The sequence below is a fragment of the Microcaecilia unicolor genome, chromosome 1 (genome assembly GCF_901765095.1).
Source record: "Microcaecilia unicolor chromosome 1, aMicUni1.1, whole genome shotgun sequence".
In the NCBI taxonomy this organism is placed as follows: domain Eukaryota; kingdom Metazoa; phylum Chordata; class Amphibia; order Gymnophiona; family Siphonopidae; genus Microcaecilia; species Microcaecilia unicolor.
The window spans coordinates 141,900,153-141,924,314 of record NC_044031.1 but is presented as its reverse complement, the minus strand read 5'-3'; the positions used below and the strand labels follow the sequence as shown (position 1 = coordinate 141,924,314).

At 46.0% G+C, this 24,162-nt stretch overlaps 1 protein-coding gene across 2 annotated transcripts in view; it reads left to right on the top strand.

Annotated features, from left to right (window-relative positions):
- Window positions 1–24,162, top strand: part of ICA1 (islet cell autoantigen 1) — a 216,271-nt gene that overhangs the window by 46,954 nt on the left and 145,155 nt on the right. For both annotated transcript variants that reach the window (XM_030201026.1, XM_030201035.1), the window contains exon 6: window positions 19,827–20,025. In XM_030201026.1, the coding sequence (XP_030056886.1) occupies window positions 19,827–20,025 (199 nt within the window). The remainder of the gene's footprint in view (window positions 1–19,826; window positions 20,026–24,162) is intronic.

Sequence of the window (24,162 nt, the reverse complement as noted above, 5' to 3'; positions counted from 1 at the left end):
ATAAAGCAAATATATAAGGTGGAGGTGGGAGCTGAGGCTTTTTCCCTTCCAAACGTTTTTGATTGTACTCCACCTTGTGTTCCTGATTTGATTAAGTACTATCCAGCTTCTTATTTCTTTTAGAAAGAGTTGATATGATTTTTTTGTTAACAAAATTACTCATTTACATGAAAATCTCAATTAGTAACTTTCACCAATAGAAATAAGCTGCTTAGTTGAAGAAATGTTTTCCTTCTAACTTGAATACATTTAAAAACATCAGGAAAAACCTTTACTTCCCCCTAAGAAATTAGCGTCCTTAGTACAATAATAAAGTCTTAATATATAGTAGTTTCTTTATCCTGAAGAAACACAAAAGACACTAAAAGTTTGGATCTAGATTTTATTTTTCTTCTCTTGTGAAGATTCCAAAATAGCTGATAAATCCATTTGCGGTCCAAATAGGTCACAGCTGTTAAATAATAGTTCTTCTGCAAAGGTGGGGAAGTGTTTCCTGGATAACCTAACTCTTACAAATTTAACAAAGAAATCCTTTGCTGAGGTGAAATGTGGTTGAGGAAAATTTAAGAATCTCAAATTGAGATTCCTATTATTAATCTCCAGGTTCTCAATCTTTTTCATAAGTATAGCATTATCTTAAGTAGTATTAGAATATAGAGATTTTACTTCACCCTCCACCCTTCTCCTCCGTTGCTAACTCCAGACTCCGTTCCTTTTATCTTGCTGCACCATATGCCTGGAATAGACTTCCTGAGCTGGTATGTCAAGCTCCATCTCTGGCCATCTTCAAATCTAAGCTAAAAGCCCACCTTTTTGATGCTGCTTTTAACTCCTAACCCTTATTCACTTGTTCAGAACCCTTATTTTATCATCCTCACTTTAATATTCCCTTATCTCTTGTTTGTCCTGTTTGTCTGTCCTAATTAGATTGTAAGCACTGTCAAGCAGGGTCTGTCTCTTCATGTTCAAGTGTACAGCGCTGTGTACGTCTAGTAGCTCTTTAGAAATTATAAGTAGTAGTAGTACTTCAACAACTGATGTTTCCAAATCTTCTACCTTAGAAGTCTGGGAAACAATTTTAGCTTCAGTTTCTTGAATTTTAAGTGAGGAAAAAGTGGATACATCAATAAAAGAAACACAAACCTCCATGGTAATCCAAAGACTCTCCAATGTCACCAGCATAGGCTTCTGAAGAGTGTCAAGTGAGGAAGCCAAACCAGAAAGAGCAGGCCGTGTCGGATGAATCTGACTGACTTCTTCGATGTGGTGACTAAACAGTTGGACGTGGGAGGGGCGCTTGATGTTGTATACTTGGATTTCAGCAAAGCCTTTGACACGGTTCCGCACAGGCGACTGATAAATAAATTGAATGCCCTTGGTATGGGATCTAGAGTAACTAATTGGGTTAAAAATTGGTTGAATGGAAGGAGACAGAGGGTAGTGGTAAATGGAGCTTGCTCTGAAGAAAGGGATGTTGTCAGTGGAGTACCGCAGGGATTAGACCTTGGGCCGGCTCTTTTTAACATCTTTGTGAGTGATATTGTGGAAGGGCTGTCTGGTAAGGTTTGTCTCTTTGCAGATGGTACTAAACTCTGCTGGTCTGACTACAAAGGGCCTGCACCAGCTCCAGTTGATTCAGAATGCAGCAGCAAGACTCATAGAAGGTTGCAAGCGACGTGACCACATCACACCATTTTTGCAAAAACTTAATTGGCTACCAGTACAATACAGGGCTAAATTTAAAAAACTGTGTCTGATCTTCAAGGCCCTGAAAGGAAATGGCCCCGAGTATCTGAAGAGTAGGATGATCCTCCACACACCGCCAAGGACACTAAAGTTCTCCCAAGGACTTTCATTAACTACACCCTCTCCAAAAGACATTACACGATGCGATACCTGCAAGTGAGCCTTCTCTGGAGTAGCCCCCATACTCTGGAATGCATTGCCTGAAAGGCTCCTCTTAACACAAGACTCTACCTCTACTTCAGGAAGCAGGTGAAAGCTTGGCTCTTCAACCAAGCCTTTAATGGAATAAGTAACTAACTTGTTAGTCTCACTCACACATACAAGGATTGACGCGGGCTGCACATACTGCAGCGGGACATGTTTATCCACTCCTACCCTAGCTGAGATAATATTTAACCATCTCTCTGACCTCAAGTGCAACTTTCTTCAAATCATTCACCTTACTTTCTAACTCTTCCTAGTTTCTTAGTGATCTATGTTACAACTCTGCCTTACCTTTTACTACCAATTATAATGTTCTAGTACATTTTGAGGCATATTTTCAAAGCACTTAGCCTTCCAAAGTTCCATAGAAACCTATGGAACTTTGGAAAGCTAAGTGCTTTGAAAATATGCCTCATTGTGTTGTCATTGCAAGTAGTATACCATGCCATACTTTATATTGTTGTTCGAATATTTTTAGTGCTCTAATTGCCTCCTGTTCATGTTTGATCTAATCTTACTGTACACCGCCTTGAGTGAATTCCTTCAAAAAGGCGATAAATAAATAAAATGGGTGGACACCCTGGAGGGTGTGAATGACATGAGGAAGGACCTAGCGAAGCTGGAGGAATGAACCGATATTTGGCAACTGAGATTTAATGCTAAAAAATGTAGGGTCATGCACTTGGGTCGCATATCAAATGAATGCCAGCAACCTTGAGAAAAAACCTTCAGTAAAGAGGGATATAGGAACATGAAGTGCATCTGCTGTTCCACTAAACTGGTGCAAATTGGGTGGAACTGGCAATGCTTTTCCATTAGTGCTACACAATTAGAGAAACTAGATAAAGATCTGATCGCAGATATTCAAAAATTAGGAAAGAAAAAAGAGGTTCTGTTGAGGGGAGATTTCAATCTGCCGGATGTAGATTGGAAGGTTCCGTCTGCCAAATCGGAAAGAAGTAGAGAGATCGTGGATGCTTTCCAAAGTGCTCTGCTCAGACAGATGGTGACGGAACCCACGAGGGAGGGAGCGATGCTGGATCTGGTGCTCACAAATGGGGATAGTGTGTCAAATGTCCGAGTGGGTGCACACCTGGGAAGCAGTGACCATCAAACGGTTTGGTTTGATATAACGGCTGAAGTGGAGGGCGGCCACTCTAAACTCAAAGTCCTGGATTTCAAGCGTGCTGACTTTAGTAAAATGGGGGAATACCTGAGGAAGGAGATGATGGGCTGGGAGGACGAACATGAAGTGGAAGGGCAGTGGTCCAGGCTGAAAGAAGTAATAAATAGGGCCACAAACCTTTATGTAAGGAGAGTAAATAAAAGCAAGAGAAAAAGGAAACCGATATGGTTCTCCAAGCAAGTGGCTGAGAAAATAAAGGCTAAAGAGTTAGCGTTCCAGAAAAATAGAAAATCTCAAGAAGAGGAACACGGGGAGGAGTATCGGATGAAACTGAAAGAAGCCAAGAGAGAGGTACGTCTGGCGAAGGCGCAAGCGGAAGAACAAATGGCTAGAAATGTAAGGAGGGGGCGACAAAAATTTCTTCAGGTATATTAGTGAAAGAAGAATAACTAAAAAGGGAATTGTGAGACTAAAAGATAAAGTGAACCGCTATGTAGATAATGATGACGAAAAAGCCAATTTGCTAAATAGATACTTCCATATCATCTAGCTGATCAATCCATAGACTGGTGGGTTGTGTCCATCTACCAGCAGGTGGAGATAGAGAGCAAACTTTTGCCTCCCTATATGTGGTCATGTGCTGCCGGAAACTCCTCAGTATGTTCTCTATCTCAGCAGGTGGTGGTCACACACAGCAGCAGCTCTGGCTAGGCCTCCAAGCCTAATCCTTAGGTTTTGTTGAGGCCTGGGGTTGAGGGCTCTTTTGAGCAAGTGCAAACCTGGTGGTGCCAGGTCCCTCCTTTTCTCCCCCCTCCCGCTGGCTCCGTTTAAAAAAAAAAAAAAAAAAATATTTTTAAACGTCTTTAAAGGCGTTTAATTCGACGTTTCTTTAAACGTTCATTGCAGCTACTCACTGGGACACCAGTTCGTTACAGCTCGGAGCGGCAAGCAGGTAATTTTACCTTTTATAGCGGGCAGGGGGTTCCCCGATTCTTCTCCTCGTGGCAATGGCGTCGGAGGGCGAGGGCGCAAAGGGTCGCTCCCCGGATCGCTGGAGCGCTTCTAGAGGGGATGCGGGGGTTTTACAACCTGATTCGCCCTTGATGGGTGATAGTTTAGTGACCGATGAATGTCCCGGTCGTTCCTCCGGCGTGGCGTTTTTTTCCCGCCATAAACGCCCATCCCCCGCTCCTTGCCTCCGCCATCTTGGCCGGCCACGCGGCTCGGACGGCTTCTTCGGGGCCGCCCTTGAGGTTGGAGACATTAATGCCATGAACGCCCTTAATTTGGGCGACGGCACAAAAGCGGCTAAATTTAAGCGCCGTTCTTCCCGCGCGGCTCCTTCACGGAGTTTCGCGCCGGACGCCATTTTGGATGCGCAGCATGTCTCTCCCCCGCTATTGCGAGCGCCGGTTGAGAGTGCGTCTAGGGCTGTTGCCCAGGCTGCGGAAGTGCACAGTCTGGGGGGTTTCTCCCCCGAGTTTGTTTTGCTGCTGCATCAGGCTTTCCTCATGCAAAACGCTGCCCCTGCTCCCTCTTCTGATAAAGAGGTTGAGGTTCCCAGAGGTAAACGCCCTCGGGTTGATTTCCAGGCCTTGGAGGACTTTTGTCTCCTCCGATGTAGATGAGGGCAGCGTGTCTGAGGTCTCCCAACGATCCTTTGCGGATTCCTTGGAGGAGATAGATCCCCGCTCGGATGGAGCGGATGACCCCTCTGCAGCGCGGCTTTTTAGCCCAGAGGATTTGCCCAACCTGTTGTTACAGGCCATGGACACTTTGAAGATTTCCTCTCCGGAGGACGTCTCTCCCTCAGCCCCTGTTGGCTCTGCCATTATGCTGGGGACGAAGCGCCCGCCTAGAACCTTCCACGTGCATGATGCCATGCACACCTTAATTGCGGCTCAATGGGATGTCCCAGAAACGAGCCTTAAAGTGGCTAGGGCTATGTCCCGCCTCTATCCTTTGGCTGTGAGTGAACGTGAGGCCTATCTGTGGCCTACCGTGGATTCTTTAATCACTGCGGTGACTAAGAAAACGGCGTTGCCGGTGGAAGGTGGCACGGCCCTAAAGGACGCCCAAGACAGAAGATTGGAGGCGGCCTTAAGGTCATCCTTGGAGGCAGCTGCTTTAAGTTTGCAGGCCTCAGTTTGCGGCTCCTATGTGGCCAGGGCGTGCCGGACTATGGTGCAGCGGGCTTCCCCCTCGGATCATTCCTTGAGGGCTGATTGGCCGGCCCTGGAATCGGGCTTAGCCTATTTGGCAGACTTGCTGTATGATGTCTGGAGAGCCTCAGCTAAAGGCATGGCTCAGACAGTCTCTGCGCGGCGGTGGCTTTGGCTGAAACATTGGTCTGCTGACCACGCCTCTAAATCCCGCCTGGCTAGATTGCCTTTTAAAGGCAAGCTGCTCTTTGGGGTCGAGCTGGACAAAATCGTGACCGATCTCGGCACGTCTAAGGGCAAGAAATTACCAGAGGTCAGGGCTCGGGTTAGTACTCGTCCCGATACCTCCATACCGCCCGGGCAAGTCGGGTTCTCTGCCCCTCTTCCTTCAAGAGGAATTTCTCCCCCAAGCAGCATTCCTTTCGCAGAGACCGCCGTCCCGGAGGTGCTCCCTCCGGTCCTCCCCCAGGGTCTCGTACCCAATGACGGGGCCTTGGTCCACGCCCCAGTGCAGATTGGAGGACGGCTGTCCTCGTTTCTGGGCGAGTGGACCACTATAACTTCAGACGCGTGGGTGCTGGAAGTCATCAGAGACGGCTACAAGCTAGAGTTCTGCCAACCCTTAAGAGACGGGTTTGTACTCTCTCCCTGCAAGTCTCCGGTCAAGCTGTGGTAGTGCAGCAGACCTTGGACAACCTGATCCGCCTGGGTGCGGTCGTTCCGGTGCCAAAAATCAGATTGGCAAGGGACGTTACTCCATTTACTTTGTGGTTCCAAAGAAAGGAGGTTCTGTCCGGCCTATCCTCGACCTCAAAGGGGTCAATCGGGCCTGGAAAGTGAGGCACTTTCGCATGGAGACTCTCCGCTCTGTTATAGCGGCAGTGAAGGCAGGAGAGTTCTTGGCTTCCTTGGACATCAAGGAAGCGTACCTGCATATTCCCATCTGGCCTCCTCTCCAACGCTTTCTGCGTTTTACAGTCCTGAGACGACACTTCCAGTTCAGAGCCCTCCCTTTCGGGTTGGCTACTGATCCGCGGACCTTTTCCAAAGTAATGGGGGTCATAGCGGCCTTCCTGCTAAAGGAAGGAGTACAAGTCCATCCTTATCTGGACGACTGGTTGATCCGAGCCCCCTCTTATGCAGAGTGCGGCAAAGCTATGGACCGGGTAGTTGCTCTTTTGAGCTCCCTGGGATGGATCATCAACTGGAAGAAGAGCCAGCTGCGCCCGACTCAGTCCCTGGTGTATCTGGGAGTTCGATTCGACACCCAAGTGGGCAGAGTGTTCCTGCCAGACAATCGGATTGTCAAGCTTCAGGCTCAGGTGGACTAGTTCCTAGTAGCCTCTCCTATTCGGGCTTGGGACTACGTGCAGCTGTTGGGCTCTATGTCGGCCACGATGGAAGTAGTGCCCTGGGCCAGGGCTCATATGAGACCACTACAGCTATCTCTGCTGCTGCGCTGGACTCCGATGTCGGAGGATTATGCTGTGCGCCTTCCCGTGGACCCAGCAGTGCGCAAGGCGCTGAGCTGGTGGACGCAGACAGACAAGTTGTCTGCAGGATTGCCTCTGGTGACCCCGGAGTGGATTGTCGTCACGACAGACGCCTCTTTGATGGGCTGGGGAGCCCACTGCTTGGGAAGGACAGCGCAGGGGCTCTAGTCTCCTGCAGAGGCAAGTGGTCTATCAACCTCCTGGAACTCAGAGCCATTCGGTTGGTGTTATTGGAGTTCATCCCGGTACTGGTGTGAAGCCTGTACGGGTCCTGTCGGACAATGCCACGGCTGTGGCCTATATCAACCGCCAGGGAGGTACCAGAGCGCCCCTCTAGCCAAGGAGGCTATGAGTCTTTGCCAGTGGGCGGAAGCGAACCTGGAGCAGCTTTCAGCGGCCCACATTGCCGGAGTCATGAATGTCAAGGCGGACTTTCTCAGTCGCCATACCTTGGAGCCCGGAGAGTGGCAACTATCTGCTCAGGCGTTCTTGGACATCACGAAGCGCTGGGGCCAGCCGAGCCTAGATCTGATGGCGTCATCGGCCAATGGCCAAGTGCCGCGCTTTTTCAGCAGAGGACGGGACCCTCGATCCCTGGGAGTAGATGCTCTTCTCCAACAGTGGCCGACACAAGAGCTCCTCTATGTGTTCCCGCCCTGGCCCATGTTGGGCAGGGTGCTAGACCGGGTGGCAAAGCATCCCGGCAGGGTAATCCTGGTGGGTCCGGATTGGCCCAGACGTCCCTGGTATGCGGTCTTGTTCAGGCTCTCAGTCGACGAGCCTCTGCGGCTGTCAGTGGAGCAGGGCCTGTTACATCAGGGTCCCGTGGTGATGGAGGATCCCTCTCCCTTTGGTCTTACGGCCTGGCTGTTGAGCGGCAGCGTCTGAGGAAGAAGGGCTTCTCAGACAAGGTCATCGCCACTATGCTGAGAGCGAGGAAGCGCTCTACTTCTACTGCTTACGCCAGGGTTTGGCGTATCTTTGCAGCATGGTGTGAAGCAGGCTCACTTTCTCCCTTCACTGCTCCAATTTCTTCAGTGTTGGCGTTCCTGCAAGAAGGTCTGGAGAAAGGCCTGTCGCTCAGTTCCCTTAAAGTCCAGGTAGCGGCTCTGGCTTGCTTCAGGGGCCGCCTGAAGGGTGCTTCCCTGGCTTCGCAGCCAGATGTGGTGCGCTTTCTCAAGGGAGTTAATCACCTGCGCCCTCCTCTGCACTCAGTGGTGCCTGCGTGGAATCTCAACCTGGTGCTAAGAGCATTGCAGAAGCCGCCTTTGGAACCCTTGTCGAGGGCATCTCTGAAAGACCTGACGTTGAAAGCAGTCTTTTTGGTGGCTATCACTTCAGACAGAAGAGTTTCCGAGCTCCAGGCGCTCTCATGTCGAGAGCCTTTTCTGCAGTTCACTGAGGCAGGAGTGACTATTCGCACAGTGCCTTCCTTCCTGCCCAAGATTGGTTCTCGCTTCCATGTGAATCAGCAGCTCTGTCTCCCTTCCTTTCGTAGGGAGGACTACCCAGAGGAGTATTCCGCTCTTGAATATCTGGATGTGAGACGAGTCATCATCAGATACTTGGAAGTGACCAATGATTTCCGGAAATCGGATCATCTGTTTGTCCTGTTTGCAGGTCCTCGTAAGGGTCTGCAGGCTGCTAAGCCTACAGTGGCAAGATGGGTCCAGGAAGCCATTGCAGCGGCTTATGTGGCCGCGGGGAAGGTGCCGCCTATCCAGCTGAAGGCTCACTCCACGAGAGCTCAGGCGGCCTCGATGGCAGAGGCCGGATCCGTCTCCTTGGAAGAGATATGCAAGGCGGCAACGTGGGCTTCGGCTCATACATTCTCCAAGCATTACCGTTTGACTGTGGCTGCACGGGCGGAGGCCCGGTTTGGAGCTTCAGTGTTGAGGTCAGGGATTTCTATGTCCCGCCCTGGGTGAGTACTGCTTCGGTACATCCCACCAGTCTATGGATTGATCAGCTTGATGATATGGAAGGTAAAATTATGTATAATCATACCTGATAATTTTCTTTCCATTAATCATAGCTGATCAATCCATAGCCCCTCCCAGATATCTGTACTGTTTATATTCTGGTTGAATTTTAGGTTCAAGTTTAGCCTTCAGTTACTTCAGGAGGACTTCGTGTTCAAGTTCTTCTTTCACTTGGATTCTTCAAGAGTTGAGACGACTTTGTGTTACAGTGAGCTGCTGCATTCCTCTCCCCTCCGTTTTACGGGGCTGGATTGAGACATAAATTCTGCCGGCACTCCCTCCCGCTTCGTGCGGCTGTAGGGCAGCTTTGTACCCCTCCCGCTTCGGCGGTGTTAGGGTCAGTCAGCTCCTCCCGCGGTTGCGGTTGCAGGATAAGCCAGATCCCCCCGCATCGGCGGGTGTGGTGTCCCTCCCCCGCTCCGCGGGGATGAGCTGGACGGATTCCCCTCCCCCACTTGTGTGGGGATGAGCTGGGTTAATTCCCCTCCCCCGTTTCGGCGGTGGTGAGCTGGGCAGAGTGTCCCTTCGTGGGTGTAATTCTCTAAGTGCTGAGTCCTGCGGATGGAGCTTTGATATCGACATACTGAGGAGTTTCCGGCAGCACATGACCACATATAGGGAGGCAAAAGTTTGCTCTCTATCTCCACCTGCTGGTAGATGGACACAACCCACCAGTCTATGGATTGATCAGCTATGATTAATGGAAAGAAAATTATCAGGTATGATTATACATAATTTTACCTTTTGTTCTGTTTTCACTGAAGAAAATCCTGGAGAAGGACCGCGACGGACTGGCAAAAGTACACCTGAGAATGGAATGGATATAGCACCGTTCATGGAAGAGAGTGTGTATGAACAACTTGGAAAGCTAAAGGTGGACAAAGCCATGGAACCGGATGGGATCCACCCCAGAATATTGAGGGAGCTCAGAGAGGTTCTGGCGGGTCCTCTTAAAGATTTGTTTAATAAATCCTTGGAGACGGGAGAGGTTCCGAGAGACTGGAGAACGGCGGAGGTGGTACCTCTTCACAAAAGTGGTGATAGGGAAGAAGCTGGAAACTACAGGCCGGTAAGCCTCACTTCGGTTATTGGAAAAGTAATGGAAGCCATGCTGAAGGAAAAGATAGTGAATTTCCTAGAAGCCAACAAGTTGCAAGATCCGAGACAACATGGTTTTACCAGAGGGAAATCGTGCCAAACGAATCTCATTGAATTCTTTGATTGGGTAACTGGAGAATTGAATCATCGACTTGCTATAGACGTAATCTACTTAGATTTTAGCAAAGCTTTTGACACGGTTCCACACAGGAGGCTCTTAAATAAACTGGATGTACTGAAGATAGGTTCCGAAGTGGTGAACTGGATTAGGAACTGGTTGACGGACAGACGACAGAGGGTGGTGGTAAATGGAGTTCGCTCGGAGGAGGGAAAGGTGAGTAGTGGAGTGCCTCAGGGATCGGTGCAGGGGCCATTTCTGTTCAATATATTTGTGAGTGACATTGCCGAAGGGTTAGAAGGTAAAGTTTGCCTATTTGCGGATGATACTAAGATTTGCAACAGAGTGGACACCCGGGAGGGAGAGGAAATCATGAAAAGGGATCTGAGGAAGCTAGAAGAATGGTTTAAGGTTTGGCAATTAAAATTCATTGCGAAGAAATGCAAAGTGATGCATTTAGGGAGTAGAAACCCACGAGAGACTTATGTGTTAGGCGGTGAGAGTCTGATAGGTACTGAGGGGGAGAGGGATCTTGGGGTGATAGTATCCGAGGATCTGAAGGCGACGAAACAGTGTGACAAGGCGGTGGCCGTAGCGAGAAGGTTGCTAGGCTGTATAGAGAGAGGTGTGATCAGCAGAAGAAAGGAAGTGTTGATGCCCCTGTACAAGTCGTTGGTGAGGCCCCACCTGGAGTATTGTGTTCAGTTTTGGAGGCCGTACCTTGCGAAGGATGTTTAAAAAAATGGAAGCGGTGCAAAGAAAAGCTACGAGAATGGTATGGGATTTGCGTTCCAAGACGTATGAGCAAAGACTTGCTGACCTGAACATGTATACCCTGGAGGAAAGGAGGAACAGGGGTGATATGATACAGACGTTCAAATACTTGAAAGGTATTAATCCGCAAAAAAATCTTTTCCGGAGGTGGGAAGGCGGTAGAACGAGAGGACATGAAATGAGATTGAAGGGGGGCAGACTCAAAAAAGATGTCAGGAAGTATTTTTTCACGGAGAGGGTGGTGGATGCTTGGAATGCCCTCCCGCGGGAGGTGGTGGAGATGAAAACGGTAACGGAATTCAAACATGCGTGGGATATGCATAAAGGAATCCTGTGCAGTAGGAATGGATCCTCAGAAGCTTAGCCAAAATTGGGTGGTGGAGCAGGTGGGGGTAGAGAGGTTGGTGGTTGGGAGGCGAGGATAGTGGAGGGCAGACTTATACGGTCTGTGCCAGAGCCGGTGATGGGAGGCGGGACTGGTGGTTGGGAGGCGGGAAATACTGCTGGGCAGACTTGTACGGTCTGTGCCCTGAAAATGGCAGGTACAAATCAAGGTAAGGTATACACATATGAGTTTATCTTGTTGGGCAGACTGGATGGACCATGCAGGTCTTTTTCTGCCGTCATCTACTATGTTACTATGTTTAAGTAATCTTTGAGCAGGTGAACTGGTCCTCCATCATAAGTAGTTTGATCACGAACGGACTTATATGATTTTAATATTTCCACTTTCTGTTTGTAGTTATAGAACTTCATAATCACCACTCATGGCCAAATGTTACCATTGTTGTACACGCCAGACAGATTGGTCTCAGGCCCTCGCGTAAAGGAAAAGTCTCTTCGAGCCATTTCTCTAACAAAGGTATTAAATAGTATTCTGGCATATTTTCTAAGAAACCCAGTAAATGTGGATTCCCCCTACAAGACCGGTTTCCAAGGTCGTCAAACTTTTCCCAGAACCCAGACAGTTCCTCATGCAGGGCTGGAGTGTCATCGTCCACTGTAGATACTTTGTTTCTTGTTCAGTGCGGGCAGTAAAGTTGGACAACAGACGCTTCAGAGAAGAAATATGTCCTAACAGTGTGTCCAGTTGGGACTCCAGTGCCCATACCGCCGCTGTAAGGTCAGAAACAAGTGCTTTGGGCAGTCACGCAAGCTGGGACGATTCTAGGTCAGTTCCCACCTGGACAGTTCCCACCCACCAGTTCTCATCTGGACAATTCCCACGACACCAGGGAGGACAATTCCCACCCATAACCCAAAAAATACAAAACACACTAGGACAACTAATCTCCCTCCCTTTTCTCTTCCACATCGTTTGGGGGGGCTAGTACCCCCTTACACTCCCCCCCCCCCAATATTATCTTTTACACATCCCTTTCCCCTTCCAGACAATGCAGTTCATGTGGGGGGGCAATGCCCCCCACACCCCCAAAACTAGATTTCAACCTAATTCATGTTTAATCTGGGATCTAAATGTCATAATTAAGTAAATAAATAAGTAGATAAATACAAAGTGCAGTTCATGTGGGGGGGGGAGGTAGTACCCCTTCCAAACTAGGTTTCAACCTAATTCAGCCCCTCAAAATGACAAACTGATTACGATTTATAACAAATTACTACTCTACCTGTGAAAAGTTATTCCATTACTATACGTCCTCTGTGTACATCTGTATGCTGCTCTAACCTTCTTGTTTCAGACACTGTAAAAAAAAAAAAGCACCACCAGGACATATGGGACCCGATACAAGAAAGAATGTACAGGCTAGGGAGGGTGGGAAATGTCCATGGGGGGGGGGGGGAGTCCTAGGTGGGAATTGTCTCGGGGGGAGAATTGGTGGGTGGGAACTGTCCAGGTGGGAACTCGCTTGATACCGCTGGGACAAAGGCCCTTCCACCATCTTGTTCTCTCCAGGGCGCGCTTGTTCTCTATCAGTCTGCTTAGGTTTGGAAGTCATTTTATCTTCAGCTTTGGACACAAATTTGTCCATATAGTGCAATGTCCACACCTGAGATACGGTAAGTAAAATTGGGGTTGCAAAGATAAGATCTTGGTAGATTCCGCAGGAGGGCCCACAAGTGGGACAGACTCACATCCTGTCCGTCTCACTGCATCACGTGATTCCCCCCAAAACTTCTCTTTTTAAGAATTTTCTTATTAGTTCAGATTGAGCTTTTCTTGTTTGTTTTAAATTTTTTATCAAGAGGCTGTCTTTATTTTTAGTCCTATTGTAAACCATTTTAAACTTTTGGTGTTAGTGGTATATAAACTGTGAAACTGTAACTGTATAAGTGCTTGTTCCTGAATTATATGCATGAATCAAAGCTGATAACACTTGTGTTCTGTAAAGGAAAGTGTGTGCCTACGTTCCTGTACTGAATAGGCTTCTACAGGCACCCAGTTAAGGAATTGCCCTTACAGTGTCTAGTTAATTCCCAATGTTGTCCAACTGATCATTTGTCCATAGCACTCCATATTTGTTTTTCTCTAGAGAGGGGCATTTATTAAGGAAGTATTTGTATATGTTGTGAGCTGGTCACCCTTCCAGGCCCTGGCCAGGGCTGACCCTGCTTAGCTTCCTTCACACACAGTCACGGTTGGGCTCTACACTTCTCAGTAATTCACCAGGACTCTGCCTCAAACACAGGGGAGTTCTCTGCCTCCTCTTCACCTTCCACAAATGTTCACCAACACCAGGCTTCTTATAACTAAAGGTTTTTTTAGTTGCCATTTAACATAATATTCATGGCTTATTCCTTCTTTAACTTCTTCAATTCAAACATGTAAAGCAGTTCCTCAAACTTTCACAGTTCAAACAGCCAGACAAAAGCATTTACTTTTCTTTCTCAGAGAGTAGTGCAGCTGTCACCTTTTCAGCAGAGAGCTTCAAAAGTCCACAGAGTTCAGCCAATACCTTCAAGGGGATCTTCTTCCTCCAGCTGCCAGGTCTCCAGCTCTTCTCTCCTCTTTCACCACACAGGCAGGTATAAGGTGGTTAATTAGCTTCTCCACCCCTTTAGGCTCTTCCTCCTAATTCCAGGCAGGACCCAGCCCACAAAAACCTACACCTGTTTCCAGCCCAGGACTCTCCTTGGTCCTAGCAACCTCCATCTGGACATTCCCCTACTGGCTCCCTCTAGTGACTCATCCTGGACATTTTCCCCCATTTCTATGGGAACAGCGCCATCCAGTGGCCTACCCAGGATAGGACAGCCCCTTGTTCTTCACAATGTCCAACCACATGAGCAAAGGCGGTCTGTAAGCATCATACTTAAATCTCTTGGTCTCTCCTTCAGAGCTAGCTCTCAGATGTTGAAATCCTTTAGTGCTTACTTACATAGTCCTCCATAGCTGCAGTCCAGCTCGACTTCTCTTTTATGGTTCTTGCAGTAAAATCCAGCAAGAAATTGTTGCAGTCATTATAACATGAGTAGATTCCTATATATTGTTTGCTATAATCCATGTCTCCTAAAGTCATTCATGCTATATACATAGAAATCAAGGCATAAGTGCCGCTTCGAAGCGCTCTATACATTTCTTAATCAACTCCTGTGACTTGAAGGCTTTGATAGTTCTCTCATGTAAAACTGTGCTTTGAAAATACACCTCTTAGTCACTCTGTATACTTCAGAGTGCAAGTTTATCTGTCTAGTTAAGCACCTATGCTATCGCAGATCGAAGCAATAGATTCCCAAGCAGTGGGCCCTCTCAAGTTCAATAGGAAGTTGTGTAGCTTTGAAGCCCAATTTTTCAAGAAGAGTAACCTTGCAGAAATACAGGAGATCATTTTCCTGTAGAGACTCTAGCAATCTCATTAGTTATAGGTTATTGCAATGACTTCTGTTTTCTTGGTCATGTAGCCTCTCTTCCAAACAATTTTGCCACTAAACTATCTATATATTTCTTGCGCTTTAATGCATTGTGTGTTCTCTGCTAATTTACAACTATGCATTGCAGGTGCTTCTTTGATCTCTTCTAAGATAGACTGAATTTTTCTAATTTTGCTGTCCAGTACTCTATCATACATTTTGTTAGATGTTTTGCTATCTTTTCCAACGTTATTAATACTGGGCTGGTTCTGTTGGGTGGTCATAGTGCAATTTGATCTTTCTTTTCTCTCTCTTGCTTTTAGGGCTTGCCTGACTTCCCCAGGAGCCATGTGGGTGTAGCAAATCTGTGGTCAGATGCACAAACAAGCCAGCTTAATCACTAATACCTTTGATTTCTTTCTTGGATGTTTCCACCTTTTCCTAACTGATTAAATGACACTCTGCGGCTTATTAGTATGTGTTACTTCTCAAACACTGGGACAGTTTTACTGAGTGGCTCTTCTTACTCCATGTGCCATGGGTGGCATGTTTTCCATTCCAGTAACATATCCAAGTCTTTTCATATTGCACCTTTGTGCCACACAGTTTACTCGCGAATAACTCTAAGATCACTCTTTCTTTACGTTTAGCCTTTCTAGAAGACAAGGTCAGGCACTGTCTTCTTATAAGTATGCAATAGTTATCCACACAGCATACGGGAGCTTTTAAAGTGTGTATTTTCCACATATTTTTAAAGAAAAATCACCCATGTTATTTCGAAAGCATGTGTATGTTTTGCACCTGTGTAGCCAAGGGGCAATGAAACAGTGTGTGCCCATTTGAAAATCAAATATGTCAATGCTCTTTTCCTCCTTGACCTAAATATGTGATTAGAATGTCTCATTTTGTGCTATGTAATCAGCATGTATTTTTAGAGGTATTTAAGAGGACTATTTTCAGTTAGGTCATTTCTGTCTGGTAATGAAAGTTGACATCAAAGAGGTTAATTTTCAAAGTGATTTCCTTGGATAAAACAATGCATAACTTGCACAACAGGATTTTTTTTTAAATTCCCGCTCTATGTGCGAGTAAATTGGTGTGCATAGAGGACAGAAGGTAAAATATGTATGTTTACTTTCCCTTTAAAAATTGCACTTTGGAAAGCACACGCATGTATTCATACCTATTCTTTGGAACACACAGATTTCCCGATTTCATGTACATACACTTATATTTTATAAAGGGAAATGGGCAGGGCCGCTGAGAGGGGGGGGACAAGGGGGACAAAATTCCCGGGGCCCGGGCCTCCAAGGGGGCCCGGCGCCGCAGTCCCACCCGCCACCGGGCCCCTTCCACCCAAACCCCCGCCAGCAGAAGTGCTGTCTTCTGTTCTGACTCCGGCGTGCGCGGCCCACACAGACGCGCTCCTCTTAGCTGATCTTTGCTGTACTCTGCAGGGCTTCTGTGCGTCTGACGTGCAGGACGTCAGACGCACAGAAACCCTGCAGAGTACAGCGAAGATCAGCTGAGAGGAGCGTGTCTGTGTGGGCCGCGCACGCCAGAGTCAGAAGACAGCACTTCTGCTGGCGGGGGTTTGGGTGGAAGGGGCCCGGCCCGGAGGCGGGTGGGACTGTGGCGCCGGGCCCCCCTCAGGGGGGGCGACGACAACCTGGGGGGTGACAGTGGGGTATGGCCAGGGGCCCGGGAGCGGCCTTGTCCCGGGCCCGGCCCAGTCTCTCGGCAGCCCTGGAAATGGGACTTGATATACCACCATTCTGTGATTTTTGCAACTACATTCAAAGCAGTTTACTTGGAGGCTCATTTTCAAAGCACATAGACTTACAAAGTCACATAGGTTACTGTGTAACGTTGTAAGTCTGTGTGTTTTGAAAATGAGCACCATAGTATATACATACAGGTACTTATTTGTACTTGGGGCAATGGAGGGTTAAGTGACTTGCCCAGTTCCCCAGGATCAAAGTCTGCTGCACTGACCACTAGGCTACTCCTCTACTCAGAAGTCCCCAGAAGTCCAAATCTTGCCCCCTCCCTACCCCAGGAATGTTTCTGCTCATGTATGTGTATATAGGCTATATGTGCATAAGTTTAAGCACATGCATGCCAGACAGTTTTTATTTATGAAAGGCTATGTTTGCTTGTAAAATGCTTATCTGACATATGATGCCTTTTGAAGTTACCCCCATAGTGCTTGTACACTCTTAGGCTAAAAGTGTTTTGAAGAGACGTTCAGTGAGTGGGGGTTGGGGAAAGGTTTGCATTTATGTGCATAGTTTTGAATTTTCAAGATTATGTCCATATTTTTAGTCAGAAAACATATCTGCATAGATTACTAGGTGTAAATGTGTATAGGTTTTTTCCCTGGGATAATTTTCAAACTAAAACTGCATGCATGCATTCACTGAGAAAATCCAGCAAAGTTCTCGGAGTGAAAAATGTGTACTTTTCACATGTATACACAATTTAAAAACAAACAAACAAACCCTGAAAGTCCAAAATATCTATATTATGAAGAAGAGAAAGGAAAGAGGAGATGTGTTAAAGTGAGGTCATAGTATGGATTTGAAAGGAGGTAAAACCAGGACTATATAAGCAAATATGTATTCACAGAAGGGATAGTGGGCGCATGAGAGGGATAGTGGTAAAATTAGTATTGGAATCTAAGAATTGGGATAGCCTGGTGGGTCAGTACCTTGACCTGCAGAGAGACCTGGATTCAATTCCCCATCTCAAACTTTTGCTGCTTGATCTCCAGGCCTGTACATGATGCAGAGCAGAGTTTATAACCCTTGGGTAATGGCGACCCCTAGTGGATTTAGAGCCCATGTTTATTGGGTTCTTCACGAAGCATGGACCTTGTGCAGAGGGCTATCACTGCAGTGACTGAACTAAAGTAGCTGAAAGGACATATAGCAAAAAATCCTTTGGGTAGTTGTGAATAAAGGCTTGGAACCCTAGATGCTGGTTTTATCTGAGCTGGAAGGCCAAAGAAACAAGAGCAAACTACTGAGTCATTAAAAGAGAAATTGAACAGAGCATAGGATAGTCATAGAATAGGACTTCCCAAATGGCTGGTCATGACCCCGAATGGGATGCAAAACTCACGTTTGGGGGTCACAGTGTGGGTAGGCTATCCATAGAAATGTCGTCAGCCCGCGCCTCTGAGCGCTGCCTGATTTCTCTGGCCATGATAATAAGTGCTAGCATAGAGGATCCTTAGCTGCACAGGTGCTCATTTTCAAAGCACATAGACTTACAAATTTACATGGAGGCGTATTTTCAAAGCACTTAGACTGACAAAGTTACGTGGAGGGGCATAATCAAACGCAAACGCCTATCTCCATGGGCGTTTATCTCCGAGAACGGGTCCGTGAAGGGGCGGGCCGAACCGTATTTTCGAAAAAATGGACGTTTTTCAGTTGGGTGTTTGTTTTTTTTTAGCGATAATGGAAACTAAAAACGCCCAGCGCAAAAACGTCCTAATCCGAGCCATTTGGTCGTGGGAGGGGCCAGGATTGGTAGTACACTGGCCCCCCTGATATGCCAGGACACCAACTGGGCACCCTAGGTCAGTGCGATGGACTTCAGAAAAAGCTCCCACATGCATAGCTCCCTTACCACGGGTGCTGAGCTCCCAACCCCCCTCCCCCAAAACCCACTACCCACAAATGTAAAACACTACCATAGCTCTTAGGGGTGAAGGGGGCACCTACATGTGGGTACAGTGGGTTTTGGAGGCGCCTCATTTACCAGCACAAGTGTTGCAGGTGGGGGGGGGGGATGGGCCTGGGTCCAGCTGCCTGAAGTGCACTGCGGTACCCACTAAAAGTGTTCCAGGGACCTGCATACACGCAGGCCTCTAGGACTTGTTGCTGCTGTATAACATTGGCACACCAGTTGACACCTGAAGACTAATCTCTCCGAAAACGTCCTTTATTGGAATAAGCACGTTTACTCACAGTTAACTGCAGAGGTTGTGCCCCACTGGTAACGAGTCTCCCTGGTACTGAGATTAGCAGTAGGTCAGAGCTGGCAGAATGCTGTACAATGCCCTCTTTCAGCCACATTCAAGGTAAGAACTGAGTTGTCTAACATGGCTAACACAGGAAAGGGAACTAAAACTGGCTTACAAAAATGGCCACTACCGCATGGACTACAACAGGAAACACAACAGGGCACACTCTGACCCAGTAGGCAGGGGGAAAAGCACCATGGAAGAAGAGCCTACCAACTACCAACATCGTGAGACTGTAAAACAAGCTAATGAAATCACGGAGCCCAATACCCTACACCCACCACAATGCAATGCTGATGTGACCCTGTAGTGCACCCGAGAGCCACATCTGACCCAGGGAAAGGCTGTGAGAGGATCGAACACATTCTGCTGTCATGGAGGTGGGTACGGCATTTGAGGCTGGCATACAGGCTGGGAAAAAATTTTTTAAAGTGGGGGATTTTTTGGTGGGAGGGGGCTAGTGACCACTGGGGTAGTCCGGGGACGTCATCCCCGATTCCCTCCAGTGGTCATCTGGGCAGTTGGGGCACTTTTTTGGGACTTGTTCGTGAAAAAAAAGGGTCCAAAAAAAGTGACCCAAAATCGCGGTAAAAATGCCTTTTTTTTTTTTCGATTATCAGCTACAGATGCCCATCTCTCGGCTGATAACCACGCCCCAGTCCAGCCTCTGACACGCCTCCGACGTGCCCCTGTCAACTTTATTCGTTTCCGCGACGGAGTGCAGTTGGAAACGCCCAAAATCGGCTTTCGATTATACTGATTTGGGCGCCTTTGCAAGAAAAACGCCCATCTCCCGATTTGGGTCAAAATATAGGCGTTTTTCTCTTTTGATTATAAGCTGGATAGTAATCTGTGGAACTTTGTAAGTCTAAGTGCTTTAAAAATGAGCTCAGTAATAACATACGTAACTTTGTGCGTCTGTGTGCTTTGAAAATGAGCCTCAAAGTCTGCTAGATTGCAATTGAGCAGGAAGGGAGTCTGCTTCCAGAATTTATTGGCAAAATATCTGTTCCATTCATATCCTCAATATTCTGGTATACTTTAAAGATTGTCAACTGACTTTGTGGTAAGTTATGTTTCATGCTTTTTGTATTTTTATCTATAAACTGTGTGGTAACTGGTTGCTTTATCTTTATACCATGAATAGTTTTGAGTTATTTTTAAAAGTAAAGTGCTGTACATAGATTGAAAGAAATGAATAAGATGAAATGATTTCATGGTGTCTTGGAGGAAAATTTTTCTGATAGAAAAAACTGAAATTTTAAATTGGTTTATTTTAGGTTATCATTACGAGCGCCTTTATGCAGGTTGTATCAAGAGGTGGAAACTTTCAGATACAGGGCCATATCAGACACTTGGCTAACAGTAAACCGCATGGAACAGTCCCGAACAGAATACAGGGGTGCTTTGCTATGGATGAAAGATATCTCTCAAGAACTGGACCCTGATCTTTTCAAGCAGATGGAGAAATATAGGAAGGTATGTAGTTCTAAATTGCTACAGAGAGAAATTAAATTGTTGCAGTTTTTCACTATTCTATTTGGACAGTGGAAAATCTAGAGGCCAGTGAACTAACGTGCATTATCATCAGCTTGTTAATGCACAGTTCGGTTTCAACAAGTCTACCTGTGTGCTTATAACGCATTGAACCTGCTTTGAGTGGGAAAGTGCGGAGTACAAATGTAATAAATAAATAACTGAAGTATACAGTAATGAAGATTGGGCTGTGGCTGAGGAGTATTTGTTTGCCAAGTCATGGTGGTTCAGCTTTCAAGAAGAATTGATTATATGGTTTGTGTAGTCTTGCAGAGTTTTTATCTTAATTGTGTAGTTGGAGGTGAACCACAGTCATTTGATCATCTAAACTATTCCCATCAAAAACAGGGGTAGGCAGAGCTGGTGCAAGGATAGTGGGTGCCCCATGAAAACCTTCAGTCTTCTCTTCCCCAATTACCTTTCAATCCCCTAGCCTGTAGCAGCCCCCCCTCCTCCTCCAAGACTTTGTTAATTATACTCAGAAATCATGATCATCGCAGAAACATCCTATTGAAAAGCAGGTTACAGTATGTGCTGATGGTTCTTTGGGTTAGCATGGCTGTTAGGATTTATTGTTCTGCTTTGATTGCTGCTACTGTTCTTTGCTGTCTAGTGGTTGGGCCATCCCCAGAGGTGAGAACAGTCTTTTCTTCATTGCATTAGGAAGGGGGGAGGGGTGAGAAACACCCTAAATGTGACCATTTCTGAAGTTTACCTTCTCTGAAGAATGATCTGGACTCCTATCATTTATTTATTTATTTTATTTGTTACATTTGTACCCCACATTTTCCCACCTATTTGCAGGCTCAATGTGGCTTACATAGTATCGTGAGGCGTTAGTCGCCTTCGAAGATGAAACAAATACAAAGTGATGTTATTATCAAAGAGGTTCATGTGTTCAGGATCTCTGGGTGATTAACAATTATTCTTTTGTAGGGTGCACCTGTTACTGTGGCCAAAATTAATGGTGATAATAAACACAATTTGTGCATTCAAACAGTCCCAATATCAAGGAAATTTTAATAACTTTAAATGACTTATCTGAATGAAAGTCTATCATGCAGTCTGGGGTCCATATCTGGATCATTATACTTATTTCTTGTCCGGAGATTGTAATGGGAATACTTTATAGATTCTCCTAGATACTCATATGCATTTTATTTATCTATTCTAGATTTAGCACATGCCTTTTCATTGGTAGCTCAGTGCAAGCTGTATTCAGGTATAGTAGATATTTCTCTGTTTCCAAAGCGCTTATAATCTAATGGCCTCATTTACTAACCCCATTATTATTATTCTCACTGAGGTCAGTTTATTGACTGATCATATAATTTGCATTAACATGTGTTAAAATGTTAACACAGCTAAGGAAATGAAACCCTGCAATAGAGGGTTAAGAAGTCCTTTTACTAATCTATGATAAAAGTTGGCCTTAGCGCCTTTATACGGGTTTTTTCCCACACGCTAAGGCCATATTTACCACAGCCAGAAAATGGCAGATTTTCAATTTGCTCCATTAATGTCCATGCACTAATCATGTAATCGTGCCAGATCTAAGCTAATTACCCTGATGCATCTATAATAGCGAAACATAACGCTATGTCTGACAGGAGTTCTGTGAACCGCATGTTCCGACTGAGAGGCATTGCTGAACAGCTTATCCACTGTAAGATAAGTGCATATTTTCTATAAATTGGATAAATTACTTTTTGTAAATTTTATAACAAGAAGAAGACAAATGGAATGAAATACTGAGTAGGGGAGTTTTATCTTCACATTTGATTATAAATTTAAAAAAAAAAGGACTGGTGAGGAATCGGAGTGTTGGTGTGCGAGTGTTTTGCTTCACGCTCGATGGAAGTTCACCCATTCTCTGATGGTCCACAAAGAATTTAAAAAAATCTAAATATATGGTTAGAGGGTACCTTGTTTGGATGTGTGATATGCACTAATGTTTCCACTGGTGCACAGCCATTAAAAAACATTACTGCAGCAGCACTTACTGACACTTATTTTGTAGGTGGTAAGGGCTTCCGCCGTAATCATGTGCTAATCAGTTAGTACACTAAGGGGGTATTTTGGTAAGAAGTGGTAGAAATCAGCTGGCCTATGGGCGTCTCGGCATTTACCACCAGCTGATTTCTACCATGAGCTAAAAATGCTACCGTGACCGTGGCTTAGTGAGAAACCCCCTAACTGATTAGCAGAGAAATGCCCACTATCCACTCCCAGATTGGGAACTTTACCGCAGGATGCCTTAGCGCGTCCTGTAGTAAGCCCTCTTAAACTGTGGTAAGCATGTGCTATCGCTTACCACAGCTTAATAAAAGGACCTCTAAGTGACTTATCCAAGGTCACAAGTTACTTCACTATGATTTGAACTTTGTTATCCTCATTCTCAGCCTGTTGCTCTAACCTCCCAGGTACTGTTTCACTCCTGCACATGTATTTGCAAGATTCTGTTCCCATTCTTCCTGTATTTTCTGCATTTTACAACTTTGTTTCAGTAAGAACTTTTACATAAAATATAACCAAATAATTAGATTAGCTCCGTTTGGCTTCATCAATTCAGGATTGCCTGTGAGAACAAGGATTTCTAGTTTGGACCAGTTCTTCATGGCCAGAAATCACTCCATTGATCTTTTTAAATTTCTGAACTTTTCCTCCAATTTTGAGGGATTTTGCAGAATAAGCAGCGAATTAGCATGCAACAGAACTTTTTTTCTTTGCTTTTATATCTCTATCCTACCTCTATATTTTCTTATTGAGATAGTCAATGGTTCTATAATAGCAAAGACCAGAAGAGAAAGAAGGTAATCTTCCCTAGTTGGCCTCTTCAATATAATGGAGTCAGGAGAGACAGTCCCCTGGATTCTATAAAGGTCGCCCAAATTTAGACTTAAGCCTGAGTTGTGTGTGCAAGTTAATTAGTTAATGAGCCATTAACAAAGTTATTGATGTTAATTGGCACTAATTAGAAGAAAATCCTGGAGCAGGACCGCAATGGACTGGAAAAAGTACAAATGAAAATGGAGTGGATACAGCATCATTTACAGAAGAGAGTGTGTATGAACAACTTGTAAAGCTAAAGGTGGACAAAGCCATGGGACCGGACGGGATCCACCCCAGGATATTAAGGGAGCTCACAGAGGTTCTGGCGGGTCCTCTTAAAGATTTGTTTAATAAATCCTTGGAGACGGGAGAGGTTCCGAGGGATTGGAGAATGGCGGAGGTGGTCCCTCTTCACAAAAGTGGTGATAGGGAAGAAGCTGGAAACTACAGGCCGGTAAGCCTCACTTCGGTTATTGGAAAAGTAATGGAAGCCATGCTGAAGGAAAGGATAGTGAATTTCCTGGAAGCCAATAAGTTGCAAGATCCCAGACAACATGGTTTTACCAAAGGGAAATCGTGCCAAACGAATCTCATTGAGTTTTTTGATTGGGTGACAGGAGAATTGAATCAGGGACGAGCTATGGACGTAATCTACTTAGATTTCAGCAAAGCTTTTGACACGGTTCCCCACAGGAGGCTTTTAAATAAACTGGATGGGCTGAAGATAGGACCTAAAGTGGTGAACTGGATTAGGAACTGGTTGACGGACAGACGCCAGAGGGTGGTGGTGAATGGAGTTAGCTCGGAGGAGGGAAAGGTGAGTAGTGGAGTGCCTCAAGGATCGGAGCTGGGGCCGATTCTGTTCAATATATTTGTGAGTGACCTTGCCGAAGGGTTAGAAGGTAAAGTTTGCCTATTTGCGGATGATACTAAGATCTGTAACAGAGTGGACACTTCGGAGGGAGTGGAAAACAAGAAAAAGGATCTGAAGAAGCTAGAACAATGGTCTAAGGTCTGGCAATTAAAATTCAATGCCAAGAAATGCAAAGTGATGAACTTAGGGAATAGAAATCCACGGGAGACGTATGTGTTAGGTGGCGAGAGTCTGATAGGTACGGACGGGGAGAGGGATCTTGGGGTGATAGTATCTGAGGATTTGAAGGCGACGAAACAGTGTGACAAGGCGGTGGCTGTATCTAGAAGGTTGTTGGGCTGTATAGAGAGAGGTGTGACCAGCAGAAGAAAGGG